Source organism: Heterodontus francisci, chromosome 39, assembly GCF_036365525.1.
Source record: "Heterodontus francisci isolate sHetFra1 chromosome 39, sHetFra1.hap1, whole genome shotgun sequence".
NCBI classification, from domain to species: Eukaryota; Metazoa; Chordata; class Chondrichthyes; order Heterodontiformes; family Heterodontidae; genus Heterodontus; species Heterodontus francisci.
This window is the reverse complement of record NC_090409.1, coordinates 43468017-43490773: the sequence shown is the minus strand read 5'-3', so window position 1 is coordinate 43490773 and position 22757 is coordinate 43468017. Positions and strand designations below refer to the sequence as shown.

The 22757-nt window shown below is 49.7% G+C and overlaps 1 protein-coding gene across 1 annotated transcript in view; it reads right to left on the bottom strand.

Annotated features, from left to right (window-relative positions):
- The window catches only part of LOC137352904 (rho GTPase-activating protein 33-like), a 188947-nt gene that overhangs the window by 52635 nt on the left and 113555 nt on the right, over positions 1-22757 (bottom strand). Inside the window, exons 11-12 of the mRNA XM_068018748.1 lie at positions 19337-19390; positions 14055-14204 (exon numbers count right to left, since the gene is read on the bottom strand). Coding sequence (XP_067874849.1) covers positions 14055-14204; positions 19337-19390 — 204 coding nt within the window. The remainder of the gene's footprint in view (positions 1-14054; positions 14205-19336; positions 19391-22757) is intronic.

Here is a 22757-nt window from a genome sequence, read left to right as displayed (position 1 = left end):
CTGGGAGAACAGGGTTATCTGAGTGGAAACTGGGAGAACAGGGTTATCCGAGTGAAAACTGGGAGAACAGGGATATCTGAGTGGAAACTGGGAGAACAGGGATATCTGAGTGGAAACTGGGAGAACAGGGTTATCCGAGTGAAAACTGGGAGAACAGGGATATCTGAGTGAAAACTGGGAGAACAGGGTTATCCGAGTGAAAACTGGGAGAACAGGGATATCTGAGTGAAAACTGGGAGAACAGGGTTATCCGAGTGAAAACTGGGAGAACAGGAATAACTGAATGAAAACTGGGAGAACAGGGTTTTCCGAGTGAAAACTGGAAGAACAGGGAAATGCCGAGTGAAAACTGGGAGAACAGGAATATCCGAATGAAAACTGGGAGAACAGGCTTATCCGAGTGAAAACTGGGAGAACAGGGAAAAGCCGAGTGAAAACTGGGAGAACAGGGAAAAGCCGAGTGAAATCTGGGAGAATAGGGTTATCTGAGTGAAAACTCGGAGAATACGGTACTCCGAGTGAAAACTGGGAGAACAGGAATAACTGAATGAAAACTGGGAGAACAGGGTTATCTGAGTGAAAACTGGGAGAACAGGGTTTTCCAAGTGAAAACTGGAAGAACAGGGAAAAGCCGAGAGAAAACTGGGAGAACAGGGTTTTCCGAGTGAAAACTGGAAGAACAGGGAAAAGCTGAGTGAAAACTGGGAGAACAGGGAAAAGCCGAGTGAAAACTGGGAGAACAGGGATAACTGAATGAAAACTGGGAGAACAGGGTTATCCGAGTGAAAACTGGGAGAACAGGGTTTTCCGAGTGAAAACTGGAAGAATAGGGAAAAGCCGAGTGAAAACTAGGAGAACAGGGAAAAGCTGAGTGAAAACTGGGAGAGCAGGGAAAAGCTGAGTGAAAACTGGGAGAGCAGGGAAAAGCTGAGTGAAAACTGGGAGAACAGGGAAAAGCCGAGTGAAAACTGGGAGAACAGGGTTATCCAAGTGAAAACTGGGAGAACAGGGAAAAGCCGAGTGAAAACTGGGAGAACAGGGAAAAGCTGTGAAAACTGGGAGAACAGGAATAACTGAATGAAAACTGGGAGAACAGGGTTTTCCGAGTGAAAACTGGAAGAATAGGGAAAAGCCGAGTGAAAACTGGGAGAACAGGGATATCCGAATGAAAACTGGGAGAACAGGGAAAAGCCGAGTGAAATCTGGGAGAACAGGGAAAACTGAGTGAAAACTGGGAGAACAGGGAAAAGCTGAGTGAAAACTGGGAGAACAGAGATATCCGAGTGAAAACTGGGAGAACAGGGAAAAGCCGAGTGAAAACTGGGAGAACAGGGTTATCCAAGTGAAAACTGGGAGAACAGGAATAACTGAATGAAAACTGGGAGAACAGGATTATCCGAGTGAAAACTGGGAGAACAGGGTTTTCCGAGTGAAAACTGGAAGAATAGGGAAAAGCCGAGTGAAAACTAGGAGAACAGGGAAAACTGAGTGAAAACTGGGAGAACAGAGATATCCGAGTGAAAACTGGGAGAACAGGGAAAAGCTGAGTGAAAACTGGGAGAACAGGGAAAACTGAGTGAAAACTGGGAGAACAGAGATATCCGAGTGAAAACTGGGAGAACAGGGAAAAGCTGAGTGAAAACTGGGAGAACAGGGAAAACTGAGTGAAAACTGGGAGAACAGGAATAACTGAATGAAAACTGGGAGAACAGGGAAAAGCCGAGTGAAAACTGGGAGAACAGGAATAACTGAATGAAAACTGGGAGAACAGGGAAAAGTCGAGTGAAAACTGGGAGAACAGGAATAACTGAATGAAAACTGGGAGAACAGGGAAAAGCCGAGTGAAAACTGGGAGAACAGGAATAACCGAATGAAAACTGGGAGAACAGGGAAAAGCCGAGTGAAAACTGGGAGAACAGGAATAACTGAATGAAAACTGGGAGAACAGGGAAAAGCCGAGTGAAAACTGGGAGAACAGGAATAACTGAATGAAAACTGGGAGAACAGGGATATCCGAGTGAAAACTGAGACAACAGGCTTATCCGAGTGAAAACTGGGAGAACAGGGAAAAGCCGAGTGAAATCTGGGAGAATAGGGAAAACTGAGTGAAAACTGGGAGAACAGGGAAAAGCTGAGTGAAAACTGGGAGAACAGAGATATCCGAGTGAAAACTGGGAGAACAGGGAAAAGCCGAGTGAAAACTGGGAGAACAGGGTTATCCAAGTGAAAACTGGGAGAACAGGAATAACTGAATGAAAACTGGGAGAACAGGATTATCCGAGTGAAAACTGGGAGAACAGGGTTTTCCGAGTGAAAACTGGAAGAATAGGGAAAAGCCGAGTGAAAACTAGGAGAACAGGGAAAACTGAGTGAAAACTGGGAGAACAGAGATATCCGAGTGAAAACTGGGAGAACAGGGAAAAGCTGAGTGAAAACTGGGAGAACAGGGAAAACTGAGTGAAAACTGGGAGAACAGAGATATCCGAGTGAAAACTGGGAGAACAGGGAAAACTGAGTGAAAACTGGGAGAGCAGGGAAAACTGAGTGAAAACTGGGAGAACAGGAATAACTGAGTGAAAACTGGGAGAGCAGGGAAAACTGAGTGAAAACTGGGAGAACAGGAATAACTGAATGAAAACTGGGAGAACAGGGAAAAGCCGAGTGAAAACTGGGAGAACAGGAATAACTGAATGAAAACTGGGAGAACAGGGAAAAGCCGAGTGGAAACTGGGAGAACAGGGATATCCGAATGAAAACTGGGAGAACAGGGATATCTGAGTGGAAACTGGGAGAACAGGGTTATCCAAGTGAAAACTGGGAGAACAGGGATATCTGAGTGAAAACTGGGAGAACAGGGTTATCCGAGTGAAAACTGGGAGAACAGGGATATCTGAGTGAAAACTGGGAGAACAGGGTTATCCGAGTGAAAACTGGGAGAACAGGAATAACTGAATGAAAACTGGGAGAACAGGGTTTTCCGAGTGAAAACTGGAAGAACAGGGAAATGCCGAGTGAAAACTGGGAGAACAGGAATATCCGAATGAAAACTGGGAGAACAGGCTTATCCGAGTGAAAACTGGGAGAACAGGGAAAAGCCGAGTGAAAACTGGGAGAACAGGGAAAAGCCGAGTGAAATCTGGGAGAATAGGGTTATCTAAGTGAAAACTCGGAGAATAGGGTTATCCGAGTGAAAACTGGGAGAACAGGAATAACTAAATGAAAACTGGGAGAACAGGGAAAAGCCGAGTGAAAACTGGGAGAACAGGAATAACTGAATGAAAACTGGGAGAACAGGGAAAAGCCGAGTGAAAACTGGGAGAACAGGAATAACCGAATGAAAACTGTGAGAACAGGGTTATCCGAGTGAAAACTGGGAGAACAGGGTTATCCGAGTGAAAACTGGAAGAACAGGGTTATCTGAGTGGAAACTGGGAGAACAGGGATATCCGAGTGAAAACTGGGAGAGCAGGGATATCCGAGTGGAAACTGGGAGAACAGGGATATCCGAATGAAAACTGGGAGAACAGGGTTATCTGAGTGGAAACTGGGAGAACAGGGTTATCCGAGTGAAAACTGGGAGAACAGGGATATCTGAGTGGAAACTGGGAGAACAGGGATATCTGAGTGGAAACTGGGAGAACAGGGTTATCCGAGTGAAAACTGGGAGAACAGGGATATCTGAGTGAAAACTGGGAGAACAGGGTTATCCGAGTGAAAACTGGGAGAACAGGGATATCTGAGTGAAAACTGGGAGAACAGGGTTATCCGAGTGAAAACTGGGAGAACAGGAATAACTGAATGAAAACTGGGAGAACAGGGTTTTCCGAGTGAAAACTGGAAGAACAGGGAAATGCCGAGTGAAAACTGGGAGAACAGGAATATCCGAATGAAAACTGGGAGAACAGGCTTATCCGAGTGAAAACTGGGAGAACAGGGAAAAGCCGAGTGAAAACTGGGAGAACAGGGAAAAGCCGAGTGAAATCTGGGAGAATAGGGTTATCTGAGTGAAAACTCGGAGAATACGGTACTCCGAGTGAAAACTGGGAGAACAGGAATAACTGAATGAAAACTGGGAGAACAGGGTTATCTGAGTGAAAACTGGGAGAACAGGGTTTTCCAAGTGAAAACTGGAAGAACAGGGAAAAGCCGAGTGAAAACTGGGAGAACAGGGAAAAGCCGAGTGAAAACTGGGAGAACAGGGATAACTGAATGAAAACTGGGAGAACAGGGTTATCCGAGTGAAAACTGGGAGAACAGGGTTTTCCGAGTGAAAACTGGAAGAATAGGGAAAAGCCGAGTGAAAACTAGGAGAACAGGGAAAAGCCGAGTGAAAACTGGGAGAGCAGGGAAAAGCTGAGTGAAAACTGGGAGAGCAGGGAAAAGCTGAGTGAAAACTGGGAGAACAGGGAAAAGCCGAGTGAAAACTGGGAGAACAGGGTTATCCAAGTGAAAACTGGGAGAACAGGGAAAAGCCGAGTGAAAACTGGGAGAACAGGGAAAAGCTGTGAAAACTGGGAGAACAGGAATAACTGAATGAAAACTGGGAGAACAGGGTTTTCCGAGTGAAAACTGGAAGAATAGGGAAAAGCCGAGTGAAAACTGGGAGAACAGGGATATCCGAATGAAAACTGGGAGAACAGGGAAAAGCCGAGTGAAATCTGGGAGAACAGGGAAAACTGAGTGAAAACTGGGAGAACAGGGAAAAGCTGAGTGAAAACTGGGAGAACAGAGATATCCGAGTGAAAACTGGGAGAACAGGGAAAAGCCGAGTGAAAACTGGGAGAACAGGGTTATCCAAGTGAAAACTGGGAGAACAGGAATAACTGAATGAAAACTGGGAGAACAGGATTATCCGAGTGAAAACTGGGAGAACAGGGTTTTCCGAGTGAAAACTGGAAGAATAGGGAAAAGCCGAGTGAAAACTAGGAGAACAGGGAAAACTGAGTGAAAACTGGGAGAACAGAGATATCCGAGTGAAAACTGGGAGAACAGGGAAAAGCTGAGTGAAAACTGGGAGAACAGGGAAAACTGAGTGAAAACTGGGAGAACAGAGATATCCGAGTGAAAACTGGGAGAACAGGGAAAAGCTGAGTGAAAACTGGGAGAACAGGGAAAACTGAGTGAAAACTGGGAGAGCAGGGAAAACTGAGTGAAAACTGGGAGAACAGGAATAACTGAATGAAAACTGGGAGAACAGGGAAAAGCCGAGTGAAAACTGGGAGAACAGGAATAACTGAATGAAAACTGGGAGAACAGGGAAAAGTCGAGTGAAAACTGGGAGAACAGGAATAACTGAATGAAAACTGGGAGAACAGGGAAAAGCCAAGTGAAAACTGGGAGAACAGGAATAACCGAATGAAAACTGGGAGAACAGAGAAAAGCCGAGTGAAAACTGGGAGAACAGGAATAACTGAATGAAAACTGGGAGAACAGGGAAAAGCCGAGTGAAAACTGGGAGAACAGGAATAACTGAATGAAAACTGGGAGAACAGGGAAAAGCCGAGTGAAAACTGGGAGAACAGGAATAACTGAATGAAAACTGGGAGAACAGGGAAAAGTCGAGTGAAAACTGGGAGAACAGGAATAACTGAATGAAAACTGGGAGAACAGGGAAAAGCCGAGTGAAAACTGGGAGAACAGGAATAACCGAATGAAAACTGGGAGAACAGGGAAAAGCCGAGTGAAAACTGGGAGAACAGGAATAACTGAATGAAAACTGGGAGAACAGGGAAAAGCCGAGTGAAAACTGGGAGAACAGGAATAACTGAATGAAAACTGGGAGAACAGGGATATCCGAGTGAAAACTGAGACAACAGGCTTATCCGAGTGAAAACTGGGAGAACAGGGAAAAGCCGAGTGAAATCTGGGAGAATAGGGAAAACTGAGTGAAAACTGGGAGAACAGGGAAAAGCTGAGTGAAAACTGGGAGAACAGAGATATCCGAGTGAAAACTGGGAGAACAGGGAAAAGCCGAGTGAAAACTGGGAGAACAGGGTTATCCAAGTGAAAACTGGGAGAACAGGAATAACTGAATGAAAACTGGGAGAACAGGATTATCCGAGTGAAAACTGGGAGAACAGGGTTTTCCGAGTGAAAACTGGAAGAATAGGGAAAAGCCGAGTGAAAACTAGGAGAACAGGGAAAACTGAGTGAAAACTGGGAGAACAGAGATATCCGAGTGAAAACTGGGAGAACAGGGAAAAGCTGAGTGAAAACTGGGAGAACAGGGAAAACTGAGTGAAAACTGGGAGAACAGAGATATCCGAGTGAAAACTGGGAGAACAGGGAAAACTGAGTGAAAACTGGGAGAGCAGGGAAAACTGAGTGAAAACTGGGAGAACAGGAATAACTGAGTGAAAACTGGGAGAGCAGGGAAAACTGAGTGAAAACTGGGAGAACAGGAATAACTGAATGAAAACTGGGAGAACAGGGAAAAGCCGAGTGAAAACTGGGAGAACAGGAATAACTGAATGAAAACTGGGAGAACAGGGAAAAGCCGAGTGGAAACTGGGAGAACAGGGATATCCGAATGAAAACTGGGAGAACAGGGATATCTGAGTGGAAACTGGGAGAACAGGGTTATCCGAGTGAAAACTGGGAGAACAGGGATATCTGAGTGAAAACTGGGAGAACAGGGTTATCCGAGTGAAAACTGGGAGAACAGGGATATCTGAGTGAAAACTGGGAGAACAGGGTTATCCGAGTGAAAACTGGGAGAACAGGAATAACTGAATGAAAACTGGGAGAACAGGGTTTTCCGAGTGAAAACTGGAAGAACAGGGAAATGCCGAGTGAAAACTGGGAGAACAGGAGTATCCGAATGAAAACTGGGAGAACAGGCTTATCCGAGTGAAAACTGGGAGAACAGGGAAAAGCCGAGTGAAAACTGGGAGAACAGGGAAAAGCCGAGTGAAATCTGGGAGAATAGGGTTATCTGAGTGAAAACTCGGAGAATACGGTACTCCGAGTGAAAACTGGGAGAACAGGAATAACTGAATGAAAACTGGGAGAACAGGGTTATCTGAGTGAAAACTGGGAGAACAGGGTTTTCCAAGTGAAAACTGGAAGAACAGGGAAAAGCCGAGTGAAAACTGGGAGAACAGGGAAAAGCCGAGTGAAAACTGGGAGAACAGGGATAACTGAATGAAAACTGGGAGAACAGGGTTATCCGAGTGAAAACTGGGAGAACAGGGTTTTCCGAGTGAAAACTGGAAGAATAGGGAAAAGCCGAGTGAAAACTAGGAGAACAGGGAAAAGCTGAGTGAAAACTGGGAGAGCAGGGAAAAGCTGAGTGAAAACTGGGAGAACAGGGAAAAGCTGAGTGAAAACTGGGAGAGCAGGGAAAAGCTGAGTGAAAACTGGGAGAACAGGGAAAAGCCAAGTGAAAACTGGGAGAACAGGGTTATCCAAGTGAAAACTGGGAGAACAGGGAAAAGCCGAGTGAAAACTGGGAGAACAGGGAAAAGCTGTGAAAACTGGGAGAACAGGAATAACTGAATGAAAACTGGGAGAACAGGGTTTTCCGAGTGAAAACTGGAAGAATAGGGAAAAGCCGAGTGAAAACTGGGAGAACAGGGATATCCGAATGAAAACTGGGAGAACAGGGAAAAGCCGAGTGAAATCTGGGAGAACAGGGAAAACTGAGTGAAAACTGGGAGAACAGGGAAAAGCTGAGTAAAAACTGGGAGAACAGAGATATCCGAGTGAAAACTGGGAGAACAGGGAAAAGCCGAGTGAAAACTGGGAGAACAGGGTTATCCGAGTGAAAACTGGGAGAACAGGGTTTTCCGAGTGAAAACTGGAAGAATAGGGAAAAGCCGAGTGAAAACTAGGAGAACAGGGAAAAGCTGAGTGAAAACTGGGAGAACAGAGATATCCGAGTGAAAACTGGGAGAACAGGGAAAAGCCGAGTGAAAACTGGGAGAACAGGGTTATCCAAGTGAAAACTGGGAGAACAGGAATAACTGAATGAAAACTGGGAGAACAGGATTATCCGAGTGAAAACTGGGAGAACAGGGTTTTCCGAGTGAAAACTGGAAGAATAGGGAAAAGCCGAGTGAAAACTAGGAGAACAGGGAAAACTGAGTGAAAACTGGGAGAACAGAGATATCCGAGTGAAAACTGGGAGAACAGGGAAAAGCTGAGTGAAAACTGGGAGAACAGGGAAAACTGAGTGAAAACTGGGAGAACAGAGATATCCGAGTGAAAACTGGGAGAACAGGGAAAACTGAGTGAAAACTGGGAGAGCAGGGAAAACTGAGTGAAAACTGGGAGAACAGGATTATCCGAGTGAAAACTGGGAGAACAGGGTTTTCCGAGTGAAAACTGGAAGAATAGGGAAAAGCCGAGTGAAAACTAGGAGAACAGGGAAAACTGAGTGAAAACTGGGAGAACAGAGATATCCGAGTGAAAACTGGGAGAACAGGGAAAAGCTGAGTGAAAACTGGGAGAACAGGGAAAACTGAGTGAAAACTGGGAGAACAGAGATATCCGAGTGAAAACTGGGAGAACAGGGAAAACTGAGTGAAAACTGGGAGAGCAGGGAAAACTGAGTGAAAACTGGGAGAACAGGAATAACTGAGTGAAAACTGGGAGAGCAGGGAAAACTGAGTGAAAACTGGGAGAACAGGAATAACTGAATGAAAACTGGGAGAACAGGGAAAAGCCGAGTGAAAACTGGGAGAACAGGAATAACTGAATGAAAACTGGGAGAACAGGGAAAAGCCGAGTGGAAACTGGGAGAACAGGGATATCCGAATGAAAACTGGGAGAACAGGGATATCTGAGTGGAAACTGGGAGAACAGGGTTATCCGAGTGAAAACTGGGAGAACAGGGATATCTGAGTGAAAACTGGGAGAACAGGGTTATCCGAGTGAAAACTGGGAGAACAGGGATATCTGAGTGAAAACTGGGAGAACAGGGTTATCCGAGTGAAAACTGGGAGAACAGGAATAACTGAATGAAAACTGGGAGAACAGGGTTTTCCGAGTGAAAACTGGAAGAACAGGGAAATGCCGAGTGAAAACTGGGAGAACAGGAGTATCCGAATGAAAACTGGGAGAACAGGCTTATCCGAGTGAAAACTGGGAGAACAGGGAAAAGCCGAGTGAAAACTGGGAGAACAGGGAAAAGCCGAGTGAAATCTGGGAGAATAGGGTTATCTGAGTGAAAACTCGGAGAATACGGTACTCCGAGTGAAAACTGGGAGAACAGGAATAACTGAATGAAAACTGGGAGAACAGGGTTATCTGAGTGAAAACTGGGAGAACAGGGTTTTCCAAGTGAAAACTGGAAGAACAGGGAAAAGCCGAGTGAAAACTGGGAGAACAGGGAAAAGCCGAGTGAAAACTGGGAGAACAGGGATAACTGAATGAAAACTGGGAGAACAGGGTTATCCGAGTGAAAACTGGGAGAACAGGGTTTTCCGAGTGAAAACTGGAAGAATAGGGAAAAGCCGAGTGAAAACTAGGAGAACAGGGAAAAGCTGAGTGAAAACTGGGAGAGCAGGGAAAAGCTGAGTGAAAACTGGGAGAACAGGGAAAAGCTGAGTGAAAACTGGGAGAGCAGGGAAAAGCTGAGTGAAAACTGGGAGAACAGGGAAAAGCCAAGTGAAAACTGGGAGAACAGGGTTATCCAAGTGAAAACTGGGAGAACAGGGAAAAGCCGAGTGAAAACTGGGAGAACAGGGAAAAGCTGTGAAAACTGGGAGAACAGGAATAACTGAATGAAAACTGGGAGAACAGGGTTTTCCGAGTGAAAACTGGAAGAATAGGGAAAAGCCGAGTGAAAACTGGGAGAACAGGGATATCCGAATGAAAACTGGGAGAACAGGGAAAAGCCGAGTGAAATCTGGGAGAACAGGGAAAACTGAGTGAAAACTGGGAGAACAGGGAAAAGCTGAGTAAAAACTGGGAGAACAGAGATATCCGAGTGAAAACTGGGAGAACAGGGAAAAGCCGAGTGAAAACTGGGAGAACAGGGTTATCCGAGTGAAAACTGGGAGAACAGGGTTTTCCGAGTGAAAACTGGAAGAATAGGGAAAAGCCGAGTGAAAACTAGGAGAACAGGGAAAACTGAGTGAAAACTGGGAGAACAGAGATATCCGAGTGAAAACTGGGAGAACAGGGAAAAGCTGAGTGAAAACTGGAAGAACAGGGAAAAGCCGAGTGAAAACTGGGAGAACAGGGTTTTCCGAGTGAAAACTGGAAGAACAGGGAAAAGCTGAGTGAAAACTGGGAGAACAGGGAAAAGCCGAGTGAAAACTGGGAGAACAGGGATAACTGAATGAAAACTGGGAGAACAGTGTTATCCGAGTGAAAACTGGGAGAACAGGGTTTTCCGAGTGAAAACTGGAAGAATAGGGAAAAGCCGAGTGAAAACTAGGAGAACAGGGAAAAGCTGAGTGAAAACTGGGAGAGCAGGGAAAAGCTGAGTGAAAACTGGGAGAACAGGGAAAAGCTGAGTGAAAACTGGGAGAGCAGGGAAAAGCTGAGTGAAAACTGGGAGAACAGGGAAAAGCCAAGTGAAAACTGGGAGAACAGGGTTATCCAAGTGAAAACTGGGAGAACAGGGAAAAGCCGAGTGAAAACTGGGAGAACAGGGAAAAGCTGTGAAAACTGGGAGAACAGGAATAACTGAATGAAAACTGGGAGAACAGGGTTTTCCGAGTGAAAACTGGAAGAATAGGGAAAAGCCGAGTGAAAACTGGGAGAACAGGGATATCCGAATGAAAACTGGGAGAACAGGAATAACTGAATGAAAACTGGGAGAACAGGGTTATCCGAGTGAAAACTGGGAGAACAGGGTTTTCCGAGTGAAAACTGGAAGAATAGGGAAAAGCCGAGTGAAAACTGGGAGAACAGGGTTATCCAAGTGAAAACTGGGAGAACAGGAATAACTGAATGAAAACTGGGAGAACAGGGTTATCCGAGTGAAAACTGGGAGAACAGGGTTTTCCGAGTGAAAACTGGAAGAATAGGGAAAAGCCGAGTGAAAACTAGGAGAACAGGGAAAACTGAGTGAAAACTGGGAGAACAGAGATATCCGAGTGAAAACTGGGAGAACAGGGAAAAGCTGAGTGAAAACTGGAAGAACAGGGAAAAGCCGAGTGAAAACTGGGAGAACAGGGTTTTCCGAGTGAAAACTGGAAGAACAGGGAAAAGCTGAGTGAAAACTGGGAGAACAGGGAAAAGCCGAGTGAAAACTGGGAGAACAGGGATAACTGAATGAAAACTGGGAGAACAGGGTTATCCGAGTGAAAACTGGGAGAACAGGGTTTTCCGAGTGAAAACTGGAAGAATAGGGAAAAGCCGAGTGAAAACTAGGAGAACAGGGAAAAGCTGAGTGAAAACTGGGAGAGCAGGGAAAAGCTGAGTGAAAACTGGGAGAACAGGGAAAAGCTGAGTGAAAACTGGGAGAGCAGGGAAAAGCTGAGTGAAAACTGGGAGAACAGGGAAAAGCCAAGTGAAAACTGGGAGAACAGGGTTATCCAAGTGAAAACTGGGAGAACAGGGAAAAGCCGAGTGAAAACTGGGAGAACAGGGAAAAGCTGTGAAAACTGGGAGAACAGGAATAACTGAATGAAAACTGGGAGAACAGGGTTTTCCGAGTGAAAACTGGAAGAATAGGGAAAAGCCGAGTGAAAACTGGGAGAACAGGGATATCCGAATGAAAACTGGGAGAACAGGGAAAAGCCGAGTGAAATCTGGGAGAACAGGGAAAACTGAGTGAAAACTGGGAGAACAGGGAAAAGCTGAGTAAAAACTGGGAGAACAGAGATATCCGAGTGAAAACTGGGAGAACAGGGAAAAGCCGAGTGAAAACTGGGAGAACAGGGTTATCCAAGTGAAAACTGGGAGAACAGGAATAACTGAATGAAAACTGGGAGAACAGGGTTATCCGAGTGAAAACTGGGAGAACAGGGTTTTCCGAGTGAAAACTGGAAGAATAGGGAAAAGCCGAGTGAAAACTAGGAGAACAGGGAAAACTGAGTGAAAACTGGGAGAACAGAGATATCCGAGTGAAAACTGGGAGAACAGGGAAAAGCTGAGTGAAAACTGGGAGAACAGGGAAAACTGAGTGAAAACTGGGAGAACAGAGATATCCGAGTGAAAACTGGGAGAACAGGGAAAAGCTGAGTGAAAACTGGGAGAACAGGGAAAACTGAGTGAAAACTGGGAGAGCAGGGAAAACTGAGTGAAAACTGGGAGAACAGAGATATCCGAGTGAAAACAGCCAATCCACTCAGAGGGTAATGGGATCACAAACCCAGCACAGCTGCCTGGATCCCTCCAGCTCCCTGTTGGGCTCAGGACCATCCTTCTACCCCTCATTCGCTTACTGACACTCTTCACAGCCTCTCCCTCCCTCCGCCCCACTCCCACTCCCTCCCTCCGCCCCACTCCCTCTCTCTCCCTCTGCCCCACTCCCTCTCCCTCCCTCTGCCCCCCTCTCCCGCTCCCTCCCTCCACTCCACTCCCTCTCCCTCCCTCCGCCCCACTCCTCATCCCTCCCTCCCCTCCCTCCCACTGCCCCCTCTCTCTCTCTGTCCCCTCCCCCTCCCTCCCTCCACCCCACTCCCTTTCCCTCCCTCCGCCCCTCCCTCTCCCTCCCTTTGCTCCACTCCCTCTCCCTCCCTCCACCCCCTCCCTATCCCTTCCTCTGCTCCACTCCCTCTCCCTCCCTCCACCCCTCCCTATTCCTCCCTCTGCCCCACTCCCTCTCTTTTCCACTCTTGTTCTCTTCATCACCATCTCATCCCTATTTCACTCGGTGTCTCTATCCCTCACTCTCCCCCTCTCCCTCACTCTACCTCTCTGACCCTCCATCCCCTTCTCCCTCCTCTCCCTCTCCATGCTGCCACTTTCTCTCCATCCCTGTCCCTCCTCTGCCCTGTTCCACCATTCACTCTCCCTTTCTCCCACCTGCATCCCTCCATGCTCCCTCTGCTCCCACTCCCCTTCCTCTAACTCTCTCCTTTTCCCTCCCTCCACCCCGTCCCCCTCCCACCCTCCACCTCGCTCCCTCTCCCTCCCTCCCTCCACCCTTCTCCCTCTCTCCGCCCACTGTCACTCCCTCCCTCCTCCCCCACTCCCATTCCCACTCCCTCCCTCCCCCCCACTCCCATTCCCATTCCCTCCCTCCACCCCACTCTCTCTCCCTCCCTCCACTCCCTTTCCCTCTCCTCCCTCCCTCTGCCCCACTCCCCACTCCCTCTGCCCCATTCCCTCTCTCCACTCCCCACTCCTCCCTCCGCCCCACTCCCCACTCTCTCTCCCTCTCTCCACTCCCTTTCCCTTTCCCTCCCTCTCCATCTCTCCATTCCCACTCTCTCCCTCCGCTCTCTCTCCCTTTCCCTCTCTCCCTTCCCTCTCCCTCCCTCTCCCTTTCCGTCCCTGCACTCACTTTCCCTCCCTCCACTACATCTCCCTTCCCTCTCTCCACTCCCTCTCCCTCTCTCCATTCCCTCTCCCTCCATCCACTCCCTCTCCCGTTCCCTCTCTCCACTCCCTCTCCCTTTCCCTCTCTCCACTCCCTCTCCCTTTCCCTCTCTCCACTCCCTTTTCCTCTCTCCATTCCCTCTCCCTCCCTCCACTCCCTCCCCCTCTCTCCATTCCCTCTCCCTTTCCATCTCTCCATTCCCTCTCCCTCCCTCCACTCCCTCCATTCCCTCTCCCTTTCCCTCTCTCCATTCCCTCTCCCTTTCCCTCTCCCTCTCCCTCTCTCCATTCTCTCTCACTTTCCCTCTCTGCACACCCTTTCCCTCCACTCCCTTTCCCTCCCTCCACTCCCTTTCCCTTCCTCCACTCCCTTTCCCTCTTGCTCTCTCCATTCACTCTCCCTCCCTCCACTCCCTTTCCCTCCCTCCACTCCCTTTCCCCTTCCCTCCCTCCACTCCCATTCCCTTTCCCTCTCTCCAGTCCCTCTCCCCACTCCCTCTCCCTTCCTCCACTCCCTCTCCCCACTCCCTCTCCTTTCCTCCACTCCCATTCCCTTTCCCACTACCCACTCCCTCCTTCTGCCCCACTCCCTCCCCGATCCTCAGCTGCTTTACCGTCCAGTCCGGAGTTCAGTAGATGTTCGCCGAGATCACATCCGAAGACCCTCTCTCTCAGGATTCCTCGCTGCTTCAGTTTCTGTCGGCTGGGCCGAGACTTCATGAAATTCAGCAACAATCCCATCAGTTTTCCGTGTTTCTTACAGACTGCAGGAAGAACATGTCTCGGTCAGTGTGTCTCGGAGTAACCGGAGTCTCGGTCAGTGTGTCTCGGAGATACCGGAGTCTCGGTCAGTGTGTCTCGGAGTTACCGGAGTCTCGGTCAGTGCGTCTCGGAGTAACCGGAGTCTCGGTCAGTGTGTCTCGGAGATACCGGAGTCTCGGTCAGTGTGTCTCGGAGTTACCGGAGTCTCGGTCAGTGTGTCTCGGAGTAACCGGAGTCTCGGTCAGTGTGTCTCGGAGATACCGGAGTCTCGGTCAGTGTGTCTCGGAGTAACCGGAGTCTCGGTCAGTGTGTCTCGGAGTTACCGGAGTCTCGGTCAGTGTGTCTCGGAGATACCGGGGTCTCGGTCAGTGTGTCTCGGAGTAACGGGAGTCTCGGTCAGTGTGTCTCGGAGATACCGGAGTCTCGGTCAGTGTGTCTCGGAGATATCGGAGTCTCGGTCAGTGTGACTTGGAGATACCGGGGTCTCGGTCAGTGTGTCTCGGAGATACCAGAGTCTCGGTCAGTGTGTCTCGGAGATACCGGGGGTCTCGGTCAGTGCGTCCCGGAGTGACCAGAGTCTAGGTCAGTGTGTCTCGGAGATACCGGAGTCTCGGTCAGGGTGACTCGGAGATACCGGAGTCTCGGTCAGTGCGTCTCGGAGTTACCGGAGTCTCGGTCAGTGTGTCTCGGAGATACCGGGGTCTCGGTCAGTGTGACTCGGAGTTACCGGAGTCTCGGTCAGTGTGTCTCGGAGATACCGGAGTCTCGGTCAGTGTGACTCGGAGATACCGGGGTCTCGGTCAGTGTGTCTCGGAGTAACCGGAGTCTCCGTCAGTGTGACTCGGAGTTACCGGAGTCTCGGTCAGTGTGTCTCGGAGATACCGGAGTCTCGGTCAGTGTGTCTCGGAGATACCGGAGTCTCGGTCAGTGTGTCTCGGAGATACCGGGGGTCTCGGTCAGTGCGTCCCGGAGTGACCAGAGTCTAGGTCAGTGTGTCTCGGAGATACCGGAGTCTCGGTCAGTGCGTCTCGGAGTTACCGGAGTCTCGGTCAGTGTGTCTCGGAGTTACCGGAGTCTCGGTCAGTGTGTCTCGGAGATACCGGGGTCTCGGTCAGTGTGACTCGGAGTTACCGGAGTCTCGGTCAGTGTGTCTCGGAGTAACCGGAGTCTCGGTCAGTGTGTCTCGGAGATACCGGAGTCTCGGTCAGTGCGTCTCGGAGTTACCGGAGTCTCGGTCAGTGTGTCTCGGAGATACCGGGGTCTCGGTCAGTGTGACTCGGAGTTACCGGAGTCTCGGTCAGTGTGTCTCGGAGTAACCGGAGTCTCGGTCAGTGTGTCTCGGAGATACCGGAGTCTCGGTCAGTGTGTCTCGGAGTTACCGGAGTCTCGGTCAGTGTGTCTCGGAGTAACCGGAGTCTCGGTCAGTGTGTCTCGGAGATACCGGAGTCTCGGTCAGTGTGTCTCGGAGTTACCGGAGTCTCGGTCAGTGTGTCTCGGAGTAACCGGAGTCTCGGTCAGTGTGTCTCGGAGTTACCGGAGTCTCGGTCAGTGTGTCTCGGAGTAACCGGAGTCTCGGTCAGTGTGTCTCGGAGATACCGGAGTCTCGGTCAGTGTGTCTCGGAGATACCGGAGTCTCGGTCAGTGTGACTTGGAGATACCGGGGTCTCGGTCAGTGTGTCTCGGAGATACCAGAGTCTCGGTCAGTGTGTCTCGGAGATACCGGGGGTCTCGGTCAGTGCGTCCCGGAGTGACCAGAGTCTAGGTCAGTGTGTCTCGGAGATACCGGAGTCTCGGTCAGGGTGACTCGGAGATACCGGAGTCTCGGTCAGTGCGTCTCGGAGTTACCGGAGTCTCGGTCAGTGTGTCTCGGAGATACCGGGGTCTCGGTCAGTGTGACTCGGAGTTACCGGAGTCTCGGTCAGTGTGTCTCGGAGTTACCGGAGTCTCGGTCAGTGTGTCTCGGAGTAACCGGAGTCTCGGTCAGTGTGTCTCGGAGTTACCGGAGTCTCGGTCAGTGTGTCTCGGAGTAACCGGAGTCTCGGTCAGTGTGTCTCGGAGATACCGGAGTCTCGGTCAGTGTGTCTCGGAGATACCGGAGTCTCGGTCAGTGTGTCTCGGAGATACCGGGGGTCTCGGTTAGTGCGTCCCGGAGTGACCAGAGTCTAGGTCAGTGTGTCTCGGAGATACCGGAGTCTCGGTCAGGGTGACTTGGAGATACCGGGGTCTCGGTCAGTGTGACTCGGAGTTACCGGAGTCTCGGTCAGTGTGACTCGGAGTTACCGGAGTCTCGGTCAGTGTGACTCGGAGATACCGGAGTCTCGGTCAGTGTGTCTCGGAGATACCGGAGTCTCGGTCAGTGTGTCTCGGAGATACCGGAGTCTCGGTCAGTGTGACTCGGAGTTACCGGAGTCTCGGTCAGTGTGTCTCGGAGATACCGGAGTCTCGGTCAGTGTGTCTCGGAGATACCGGGGGTCTCGGTCAGTGCGTCCCGGAGTGACCAGAGTCTAGGTCAGTGTGTCTCGGAGATACCGGAGTCTCGGTCAGGGTGACTCGGAGATACCGGAGTCTCGGTCAGTGCGTCTCGGAGTTACCGGAGTCTCGGTCAGTGTGTCTCGGAGATACCGGGGTCTCGGTCAGTGTGACTCGGAGTTACCGGAGTCTCGGTCAGTGTGTCTCGGAGTAACCGGAGTCTCGGTCAGTGTGTCTCGGAGATACCGGAGTCTCGGTCAGTGTGTCTCGGAGTTACCGGAGTCTCGGTCAGTGTGTCTCGGAGTAACCGGAGTCTCGGTCAGTGTGTCTCGGAGTTACCGGAGTCTCGGTCAGTGTGTCTCGGAGTAACCGGAGTCTCGGTCAGTGCGTCTCGGAGTTACCGGAGTCTCGGTCAGTGTGTCTCGGAGATACCGGAGTCTCGGTCAGTGTGACTTGGAGATACCGGGGTCTCGGTCAGTGTGTCTCGGAGATACCAGAGTCTCGGTCAGTGTGTCTCGGAGATACCGGGGGTCTCGGTCAGTGCGTCCCGGAGTGACCAGAGTCTAGGTCAGTGTGTCTCGGAGATACCGGAGTCTCGGTCAGGGTGACTCGGAGATACCGGAGTCTCGGTCAGTGCGTCTCGGAGTTACCGGAGTCTCGGTCAGTGTGTCTCGGAGATACCGGGGTCTCGGTCAGTGTGACTCGGAGTTACCGGAGTCTCGGTCAGTGTGTCTCGGAGATACCGGAGTCTCGGTCAGTGTGTCTCGGAGTTACCGGAGTCTCGGTCAGTGTGTCTCGGAGTAACCGGAGTCTCGGTCAGTGTGTCTCGGAGTTACCGGAGTCTCGGTCAGTGTGTCTCGGAGTAACCGGAGTCTCGGTCAGTGTGTCTCGGAGATACCGGAGTCTCGGTCAGTGTGTCTCGGAGATACCGGGGGTCTCGGTCAGTGCGTCCCGGAGTGACCAGAGTCTAGGTCAGTGTGTCTCGGAGATACCGGAGTCTCGGTCAGTGTGACTCGGAGATACCGGAGTCTCGGTCAGTGTGTCTCGGAGATACCGGAGTCTCGGTCAGTGTGACTCGGAGATACCGGAGTCTCGGTCAGTGTGACTCGGAGTTACCGGAGTCTCGGTCAGTGTGTCTCGGAGATACCGGGGTCTCGGTCAGTGTGTCTCGGAGATACCGGAGTCTCGGTCAGTGTGACTCGGAGATACCGGAGTCTCGGTCAGTGTGACTCGGAGAGATTGGAGCTTATTCCTACTGACTAAAACTAATTCCTACTGACCCTCCGACAGTGCGGCACTCCCTCAGTACTGACCTTCCGACAGTGCAGCACTCCCTCAGTACTGACCCTCCGACAGTGCAGCACTCCCTCAGTACTGACCTTCCGACAGTGCAGCACTCCCTCAGTACTGACCCTCCGACAGTGCAGCACTCCCTCAGTACTGACCCTCCGACAGTGCGGCACTCCCTCAGTACTGACCCTCCGACAGTGCAGCACTCCCTCAGTACTGACCCTCCGACAGTGCAGCACTCCCTCAGTACTGATCCTCCGACAGTGCAGCACTCCCTCAGTACTGACCCTCCGACAGTGAAGTACGCCCTCAGTAGTGACCCTCCGACAGTGCAGCACTCCCTCAGTACTGACCCTCCGACAGTGCGGCGCTCCCTCCGTACTGACCCTCCGACAGTGAAGTACTCCCTCAGTAGTGACCCTCCGACAGTGCAGCACTCCCTCAGCACTGACCCTCTGACAGTGCAGCACTCCCTCAGTACTGACCCTCCGACAGTGCAGCACTCCCTCAGTACTGACCCTCCGACAGTGCAGCACTCCCTCAGTACTGACACTCCGACAGTGCGGCACTCCCTCAGTACTGACCCTCCGACAGTGCGGCACTCCCTCAGTACTGACCCTCCGACAGTGCGGCACTCCCTCAGTACTGACCCTCCGACAGTGCGGCACTCCCTCAGTACTGACCCTCCGAAAGTGCAGCACTCTCTCAGTACTGACCCTCCGAGAGTGCAGCTCTCCCTCAGTACTGACCCTCCGACAGTGCGGCACTCCCTCAGTACTGACCCTCCGACAGTGCAGCATTCCCTCAGTACTGACCCTCCGACAGTGCAGCGCTCCCTCAGTACTGACCCTCCGTCAGTGCGGCACTCCCTCAGTACTGACCCTCCGACAGTGCAGCATTCCCTCAGTACTGACCCTCCGACAGTGCAGCCCTCCCTCAGTACTGACCCTCCGACAGTGCAGCATTCCCTCAGTACTGACTGGGGAATGTTGGCCTAGATTATGGAGTTTAAGTCTCTTTGGTGAGTTCATGGAGTGCGTGACTGATGGAGTGACTGATGGAGTGACTGATGGAGTGCGCCACGGAGGGAGTGAAGGAGTCCGCGAAGGAGGGAGTGACAGAGGGTGCGACGGAGTGACTGTCGGAGGGAGCGATGAGTGACTGATGGAGGGTGCGACGGAGTGACTGTTGGGGGGAGCAACGGAGTGAGTGATGGAGGGAGCGACGGAGGGAGCAATGGAGGGAGAGATGGAGGGAGTGATGGAGGGAGTGATGGAGGGAGTGAGCTAAACCCAGTGAGCCACGTCTGACCAGAACCTCTGACACTTTATCAATACCGAGCTGCTGAATTCTGCTCTCTCCGATTGTATCTTACCTGAGGTGGGAGATGGGGGGCTTGTTCCTGGATTTGCTCCGGCTGCCTCCGAGTCTGGTAAGAGAGAGCAGAGGAAACTCACAAACTGTACAATCCCAACACCTCACTGCGGATTGAGGAGACTTCTCACCACCGCCACTCGCCTCCTCACCTCCTCACCAAACGTGGAAAATGTGACAATGGGAGTGGATTCGCAGTCAGCAGATCCTCTGTTAACTCACCACAGCGTCGATTCTCCAGCCTGGGAGATGAGTGTGTGTCTGCAGAAACCCCAACTACACACTCAGCACCGCAGAGCAACCAACACACACACACACTAACACAGTAACACACACAGTAACACACACACACACAATGACACACACTAACACATTAACAAACACACACACACCAACACACACTAACACACACACACACCAACACACACACACACTAACACAGTAACACACACAGTAACACACACACACACAATGACACACACTAACACATTAACAAACACACACACACCAACACACACTAACACACACACACACCAACACACACACACACTAACACAGTAACACACACAGTAACACACACACACACAATGACACACACTAACACACACACACACCAACACACACACACACTAACACACACACACACACCAACACACACACACACCAACACACTAACACATTAACACATTAACACACACTAACACACACACTAACACAGTAACACACACACACACAATGACACACACTAACACATTAACACACACACACACCAACACACACTAACACACACACACACCCACACACACACCAACACACACGCACACCAACACACTAACACATTAACACATTAACACACACTAACACACACACTAACACAGTAACACACACACACACAATGACACACACTAACACATTAACACACACACCAACACACACCAACACACACACACACCAACACACACACACACCAACACACTAACACACTAACACATTAACACACACTAACACACACACACACCAACACACACACACACTAACACAGTTACACACACAGTAACACACACACACACACCAACACACACTAACACACACACACACCAACACACACACACTAACACACACACACACACCAACACACACACACACCAACACACACACACACCAACACACTAACACATTAACACATTAACACACACTAACACACACACTAACACAGTAACACACACACACACAATGACACACACTAACACATTAACACACACACACACCAACACACACTAACACACACACACACCCACACACACACCAACACACACGCACACCAACACACTAACACATTAACACATTAACACACACTAACACACACACTAACACAGTAACACACACACACACAATGACACACACTAACACATTAACACACACACCAACACACACACACACCAACACACACACACACCAACACACTAACACATTAACACATTAACACACACTAACACACACACTAACACAGTAACACACACACAGTAACACACACACACTAACACACACACACTAACACACACACACTAACACAGTGTCTGCAGAAACCCCAACTACACACTCAGCACCGCAGAGCAACCAACACACACATTAACACAGTAACACACCAACACACCAACACACACAGACACACACACTAACACACACACTAACACACACAAACACAGTAACACACACTAACACACACACACTAACACACACACTAACACAAACACACTGACAAACACACACACTGACGCACACACACTAACACACACACACAAACACACACACTAACACACACACACTAACACACACACTAACACACACACTAACACACACACACTAACACACACACACATTAACACACACACATTAACACACACACTAACACATTAACACACACACACACAATGACACACACTAACACATTAACACACACACACACACCAACACACACTAACACACACACCAACACATTAACACACACACTAACACACACCAACACATTAACACACACCAACACGCACACAGACACACACACAGACTAACACATACACATTAACACAAACACACACACTAACACACACACACACACTAACACATTAACACTAACACATTAACACACACACACTAACACACACACACACACTAACACATTAACACACAAACACACACTAACACACACAGACTAACACACACACATGCTAACACATTAACACACACACACTAACACACACACACACACTAACACACACCCACTAACACACACACACACTAACACACACACACACTAACACATTAACACACACACACTAACACACACACATACTAACACACACTAACACATTAACACACACACACTAACACATTAACACACACACTAACCAACACACACACACACACCAACACACACCAACACACACACAGACACACGAACACACACACACACCAACACACTAACACACACACAGACACACTAACACACACACAGACACACTAACACACACACACACCAACACACACACACAGACACACTAACACACACACACACACCAACACATTAACACACACACAGCCACACTAACACACTAACACACACACACACCCACACACTAACACACACACACACCAACACATTGACACACACACACACACCAACACACTGACACACACACACACACCAACACACTGACACACTGACACACACACCAACACACTGACACACACACAAACACACACACTAACACACACACACTAACACACACACTAACACACACACTAACACACACACACTAACACACACACACTAACACACACACACTAACACACACACACATTAACACACACACATTAACACACACACTAACACATTAACACACACACACACAATGACACACACTAACACATTAACACACACACACACACCAACACACACTAACACACACACCAACACATTAACACACACCAACACACTAACACACACCAACACACTGACACACACACACAATGACACACACTAACACATTAACACACACACACCAACACACACTAACACACACACAAACACACACATACTAACACATTAACACACACACACTAACACACACACACACTAACACACACACACACTAACACATTAACATACACTAACACACACACACACACTAACACATTAACACACACACACTAACACACACACACACTAACACATTAACACACACACTAACACACACAGACACACACATACTAACACATTAACACACACACACACACACCAACACACACACACACACCAACACACACACACACACACCAACACACACACACACACACACTGACACACACACAGACACACTAACACACACACACACCAACACACACACAGACACCAACACACACAC